Here is a 7139-nt window from a genome sequence, read left to right as displayed (position 1 = left end):
GGAGGTTGCGTTGAGTCAAGATCATGCCATTGCACTCCAGCCTGGGCAACAAGAGCGAAATTCCATCTCAAAAAAAAAAAAAAAAAAGCAGAAGGATAGGTCTCATGGAGGTGACAGAGGGATGAATTGAGGAGACATGCATGATGTGAAATCGAAAGGCTCTGGAGATAGACTGGATGCAGGGACTTATGGAGGCGGAGGGGTTGACCTGTCTGAGGTTGGATCCAGTCCCCTAATCTGCCTGGATGGCAGAGTCATTCACTGAAACTTGCGAGGTGGCAAGAGCGAGCAAGATCACGGGTTCCTTGTTAGGCATGTTGAGTTTTGTGCTTTCGGGATTTTCAAGTGGAGATGTGGCACTGAAGAAGGGACGATCTGGAAGAGACTCTGAAGGGCTGAATAGGGACCGCATAAACACTCAGGGTTGGATGAGCAGCTCAAGGAACCCATGCGGGCAGACGCCAAGGCTCTGCAATGGCACCAATCCACATACCTCACAGATGGCCTCATGTCCTCAGCAGCCTGAGTGTGGGACAGAGGTCAAATGTCACCCTGAGGATTTTTGGAAAACAGGAGATATAGGAAGACATGGAGGAAGTACTGCTTCTTAGTGTCTGATTGACACTAAGGTAATGAGTGGAAGGAGAAGGTGGGAGAGGCTAATAGGCAGAATATAACTGGAAAGAGAACTTGGGAGAGTAAAACAGGCCCTGCTCCCCAGAGTTCAGAAGGAAATGTAACGTATCATCACTCATTAAGGTTTATATGACATGAGTAACACTCACAGCTTACTTTGATGAGTCACTTACGTAACACGGCTCAGAATCTATGCAGTTTTATGCATTAATGTATCACATGATTACATCTTCAAACTGCCCAATGGCATAAAAATAATGTTTTTCTTTTTTTTTTACAAAAATAATTTCTGGGCCGGGCGTGGTGGCTCACGCCTGTAATCCCAGCACTTTGGGAGGCCGAGATGGGCGGATCACGAGGTCAGGAGATCGAGACCATCCTGGCTAACACAGTGAAACCCCGTCTCTACTAAAAATACAAAAAATTAGCTGGGTGTGGTGGTGGGCGCCTGAGGCAGGAGAATGGCGTGAACCCGGGAGGCGGAGCTTGCAGTGAGCTGAGACTGCGCCACTGCACTCCAGCCTGGGCAACAGAGAGAGACTCCGTCTCAAAAAAAAAAAAAAATTTCTAATAGCATTTTTCAGGAACAGACTGAGTATAGTGGACTGAGTAGGTGCTCACCAGACCATCTGCTCTTCTCCTTGGACAGGCAGCTCAGCCACAATTCCTAGACTCATGGACCCAAGTACAGCCAAATGCCCAGTTCCCATGGGTGAAACGTGAGGGGAGGTGGTATTTCTGGAAGTGGGTATGATGTCCCTTATTCCCTTAATTCTCTACCAGCAAGAGGATGTCAGGACAACCTTAAAGCAATAGGTTGACGACAGAAGGACTCTAGGTCCTGAATAACTGTGGTACAGAGTTCCCTCCCGACCCACACAGACCTTGGTATGAGTGAAAAGAGTTTTCATATGTGAATCATTTAAATTTTGGAATTTGTTGGATACAGCAGCTGGTGTTAACTTAGCCAAACTCATATACAAACTTCACTAGGGTCACAGAGTAGCTGACTGGCAAACCAGGTTTCAGGCACACAAGGTTGGAGCCCCAGGACCAATCTCAGTTCATACACCTCACTCCTCCCCAGGAGTGGGGACAAGTGTGACAGGGCTAGGAGGACGGAGAAACCACTAAGGGCTCCAAGGCTCCCAAACCCTTAGAGAAGCCACAGTGAGAAGCTTCCCAAGAGATCCCAGGGCCAGTGGTCTCTATCCAGTCTCAAGCCAGCAGGGACTCCGACCTCCCCAGATCTTGGCTCCTACCTGGACAGGTGTCTTGGGAGAGGTCTTCCTTCCTGGTCCATGGCTCCTGCCCATGCTCTAGGTGGTAGATCAGCTCAGGTCTGGGAATAGGACACCCTGTTTATGGAGAAAGAAAGTGGACACATGGATGTTGGTGAAAAGAAATAAAGACCTTCAATCCAGTCTGGGACTTCAGGATGGGGACCAGACCTTGGAATGAAGCTACACCTATCCATGGGAACAAAAAGTTAGCATGTGATCTGGAAACCAAGGGCAGGCCATGTCATGCTGCCACAGAATCTCTACTCCTAATAGTAAGTCAAAAACTAGTATTTGTAGGCTATAACCATGTCCAAGGGACTATGCCAAGCATTTAAATGCATTATGTCATTTCAAAAGTGAACAACATTTATGGAATATCTTAGAGAAAAAGTGATACACTTTAAATATTAAATATTGATTCTTTTCATTCAAAACAAGGTATGTATCTTCATTGATCTAAGTCTTTTTTTTTTTTAAACAACCTAAGCAATGTTTTATAATGCTCTTCCTCTAAACCAAAGACTAAATGTGTCTGTTGCCCAGGCTGGAGAGCAGTGGCGTGATCTCGGCTCACTTGGCCTCCCAAGTAGCTGGGACTAGACGCGCGCGCCACCACGCCTGGTTAATTTTTTTGTATTTTAAGTAGAAATGAGGTTTCACTATGTTGGCCAGGCTAGTCCTGAATTCCTGACTTCAGGTGATCCACCCGCCTCAGCCTCCCAGAGTGCTAGGATTACAGGTGTGAGCCACTATGCCTAGCCGTTAAATGAGGATTCCAGTTGAGGATTTCCTCACGGTATACCCAGGATGTCCATTATCATAATCAACACCATTTTGTTGACAAAGAAACGCAGGCTCGCGGAGGTAAAGTGATTTGCTGAAGAGCACAGAACTGGTGAATGGCTGAGTCAATAAGGAAACCCAGGTCCTGCCATCTCTGTCTGTGCTGTTTAACCACAAAGCTCCACAACGCTGCCCAGAAAGTGCCAGGTCAAGGTATGCCCCTGACAATAATCGTGATGAGGATGACGGTAACAGTATTGGTGGCAACAGAGATTGTAATGGCTCCCTGCACACAGCCTGGTCTCCCAGGTGCTGTTCTGAGCCCTTTTCATAAAATAACCCTTGACCCTGGCAACAGCCCTGGGATGCGACTAGGATAAGTCCTCATTTGAACAATAACACTGAGGCACAGGCAAGTTCAGAAACGTGCCCAAGGCCGTGGAGTTTTTTTGTTTGTTTGTTTTTTTTGTTTTTGTTTTTTTTTTTGAGACAGAGTCTCGCTCTGTCACCCAGGCTGGAGTGTAGTGGCGCGATCTTGGCTCACTGCAAGCTCCGCCTCCCGGGTTCACGCCATTCTCCTGCCTCAGCCTCCCGAGTAGCTGGGACTACAGGCGCTGCCACCTCGCCCGGCTAGTTTTTCATATTTTTTAGTAGAGACGGGGTTTCACCGTGTTAGCCAGGATGGTCTCGATCTCCTGACCTCGTGATCCGCCCATCTCGGCCTCCCAAAGTGCTGGGATTACAGGCTTGAGCCACCGCGCCTGGCCGGCCGTGGAGTTTTTAAAGAGCAGAGCTGGGGCTGGACACCAGGGTTCTGGCTCCAAACCCTGCTCTCCCAAGCAATACACTACGGAGGAAACCAAGAGCACCAGAGTGGGTGGCAGAGGGTGGTGACGAGGCCGAGATGTGAGCTGGAGGATTCACCCTCAGGGACCAGTGGCCAGGGTGAGGGGCGGGTCAGTGATTCCAGGCCCCAGCATTTCATGAACCGTTCAAACATTTAAAAACTGAGCGTCCTACTGTGATATGGTTACATAAGGATACTGACAGAAAGTTCATACAGCGGCACAGTGGCTCACATCTGTAGTCCCAGCTACTGGAGAGGGTGAGGTGTTAGCATCACAGTGAGCCATGATCTTGCACCATTGCACTCCAGCCTGGGCAACAAGAGTGAAACTCCACCTCAAAAAAAAAAAAAGTTCACAAAAGAAGAATTTTTACTACAAAAAAATTCAGTGGTTTCATAAAATGAAGGTGTTTCATCTGTGCTGAGTAAGTTAAACTGGATGCGGGACTCGTAGGAGTGGCTAAATTTTCCTTATTTGCTGAGGACAAGGATCCTGTGAGAAGAAATGGAGCATGAACACTGCCTGGAACAGGCCTGAGACACCCAGTCAGTGCTCTGGGGATCTGGACTGTTAATTGCTTTTCTTTTTCTTCTTTTTTTTTTTTTTTGAGATGGAGCCTCACTCTGTCAGCAGGCTGGAGTGCAGTGGCGTGATCCCAGCTCACTGCAGCCTCTGACTCCCTGGTTCAAGTGATTCTCCTGCCTCCACCTCCTGAGTAGCTGGGACTACAGGCACGCACCACCATGCCTAGCTAATTTTTGTATTTTTAGTAGAGACGGGATTTCACCATGTTGGCCAGGCTGGTCTCTATCTCCTGACCTCGTGATCCGCCTGCCGTGCCCTCCCACAGTGCTGAGCTTGCAGGCGTGAGCCACCGTGCCTGGCCTGCTTTTCCTAAAAGTGACCTACTTGTTATTTTTCTTAGATTTCTTCAAAAATGGAATCCTTATCACTCTGGTAAATGGAAAATCCAGAGCCACTTGTCTTGATGGCAGGTAACCATGAAAAAGCAGCAATAAATCAAAACAACGCATACCAAAATTACCTGGGTGTGGTGGCACCTGCCTGTAATCCTAGCTACTCAGGAGGCTGAGGCATGAGCAATGCTTGAATCCAGGAGGCAGAGGTTGCAGTGAGCCAAGATCACACCACTGCACTCCAGCCTAGGCAACAGCGAGACTCTGTCTCAAGACAAACAGTGCTGTTTGGTCCCTGTGAGCTCATGCTGCTTGTTCAGGGCTGTGAGCCTAAGGCTGCTCCCTCTGTAGAAAAGGGGAAGTTACCAACAGTTTGCAGGATATTAAGACTCAGCACTAAACCAGACTTTTCCTCAAATGCTAAGAAGGCAAGATGAGATGCAATAAAAGAACAACTTCCTTGGGTGTCTCTCAGCACCAGCTGAGGTAGTGTCTGTCCAAGCACTCTCTGAAAAAGAGCTTCTCAACCTTAGCACAACTGACATTCAGGTTCAGATAATTCTTTGTGAGATCGGGGGAAGAAGGATCTGTCCTGTGCATTACAAGGATGTTTAGTGGCATTCCAGGTCTCCACCCACTAGATGTCAATGTCATCATCTTAGTGTTAACAACCAAAATGTCTCCACACATTGCCCAGTGTCCACTGAAGCTCAACATCGTCCCTGCTTGAGAACCACTAGCTTAGAAAGACGTGAACAAGGTAAAGGGAGGAGGCTGTGGTGAGAAAGGGGCCTCCCCAAGATTCGGTGGTCAGGGAAGGGCTGGGTGAGGAGGCAATGGCGGTGCTGAGAAGCGGCGGCCACGTGAAATGCTGAATTACCCTGAGAACACTCATCAAGCAGAACAGCAAATGCAATCGCCTGAGGGGGGTGGGCACTTGGGGAAATAACAAGAAGCCCAGCAAGGCTGCAGCAGAGTGACTTTAGAATCAAGAGGACACGAAGGTGATTAAAGTGTTGTTTAGAATAACACCTGGTAGTACAAAGGTCAAAGTCTCCTGGGGGCCTGCCTGACTCAACCCTTCTTGGAGAACACCCCACCACCCTTGACACCACAGACTGCGCTATGGAGCAGATACACAAACAACCAGGCCCACCCAGGCAGATCCTGCTCTGGAACTCAAAAAAAGAACTGCAGACGGAGGCCAGTCCATGCTGGGCAGTGGGTGAGAGATGGAGGCAAGTATGAGCTGGAGGTGGAGCAGCATTTGCTGCCTCAAGCACGCCCCACAGAGGCCAGAGAAACAGACAAGAAATCTGGAGGGGAAGGAGGGGTCACAAAGAGTAAAACCTGGGGTCGTTATTCTTCCCTTGAACTCGCTGAGGCAGAAAAAAACCACACAGAGTAGACAGTGACATGAGCAGACCCAGACAGAGAAACTAGGACACCATCGTGGTGGTTCTCAGTTCCTACTTCAACCCCTCATAACATACAGCTGGAAATCCTACCTTTGGGGTCTGCAAAACACCCCATTTCCTTCCACCACCTCCTTCTCCTTTGGCTGGGAGCCAAAGAGTACACTATTTCTTGTCCAAAGTGATACAGGGAGACTGTTCAGGAAGAGGTGAGTGTAGAAAATGACTGAAGTTGTGGGAAGAAGGCAAGGCAGGTTCGATAGGCCTTCTTGACCCATCAGGCCTGGAGTCAGGGGATGGAATGAAGAAGTGGCAGGTCCCCTGCATGGTGGAGGGGGAAGGCCTTACCCAGAGATACCAGGAGCCCACAGTTTTCCAGCATCACCTCCTGGTACAGGGTCCGCTGAGCTAGGTCCAGCTGCCCCCACTCCTCCTGGGTGAAAGTCACAGCCACATCATCAAAGGTCACAGACACCTGAAATGCCAAATAGAGGTAGTAGAGTTTGCCGTGGGACTGTCGTATGCGGTTTGCTGGAAAAGGTGCAGCAAGATCAAGGCCCAAGTCACTGAGGACCTCCTGAGGGCCTAACTTTGTACCAGGCTGAAGGAGGAAGGCAGACATTGCTTTGGACAGATTACTGTAATGTACAAAAGAAAAGCGTCCTATACAGGAGCCATCAGAGAATGACAGAAGACAATGGCAACAACTTGTGGACGGGGAGATGTAGACAATTATTACAGTTCGAGGACATCAAAGAAATGAGGAAATAATGACAATAATAGTAGCAATAATGTTGACAGCCACAGTGCCTGAGCCTCACTGGTCCAGCTCATGCTGAAGGCTTCACGTTCTGTTTTAAAGCCACTACAACTCCCAAACTCTGAAGTCAGACTTCTCACGTTTGAATCCAATCTCCTGAAACTGACACTTGCCAGTTTTGTGACCTTAGGGACCTCATTTATCTCTGCCTCAATTTTCAGATTAATACAGAGTTCCCATTTTCCCAATAACAGACATGAGTTATTCAGAGCTTGATGGACTTTGAGATTTTATTAATCCTCCCACAGCCCCTGAAGTATTACTAACCACCACCGCCAATCATCTCCATGTCACAGTCACTGACCTGAGGCTAAGGGAGCTCCGTAGATTCTCCTAGTCTTTTGTGTTTTCTGTTTTTCGCTTGTTTGCTTTTTTCAGAGACAGGGTCTCACTCTATTACCCAGACAGGAGTGCAATGGCATGCTCAGAGCTCACTG

The 7139-nt window shown here is 48.4% G+C and overlaps 1 protein-coding gene across 1 annotated transcript in view; it reads right to left on the bottom strand.

Moving 5' to 3' along the window:
• ZNF805 (zinc finger protein 805) overlaps positions 1 to 6351 on the bottom strand; it is an 11205-nt gene extending 4854 nt beyond the window's left edge. The window contains exons 1-2 of the mRNA XM_011979649.1: positions 6231 to 6351; positions 1899 to 1994 (exon numbers count right to left, since the gene is read on the bottom strand). Coding sequence (XP_011835039.1) covers positions 1899 to 1994; positions 6231 to 6264 — 130 coding nt within the window. The 5' untranslated portion in view covers positions 6265 to 6351. The remainder of the gene's footprint in view (positions 1 to 1898; positions 1995 to 6230) is intronic.
• Positions 6352 to 7139: the final 788 nt, after the last annotated feature.

Source organism: Mandrillus leucophaeus, unplaced genomic scaffold, assembly GCF_000951045.1.
Source record: "Mandrillus leucophaeus isolate KB7577 unplaced genomic scaffold, Mleu.le_1.0 Scaffold205, whole genome shotgun sequence".
Lineage (NCBI taxonomy): Eukaryota > Metazoa > Chordata > Mammalia > Primates > Cercopithecidae > Mandrillus > Mandrillus leucophaeus.
The sequence above is the reverse complement of the archived record's forward strand: the minus strand, read 5'-3'. Positions and strand labels throughout refer to the sequence as shown.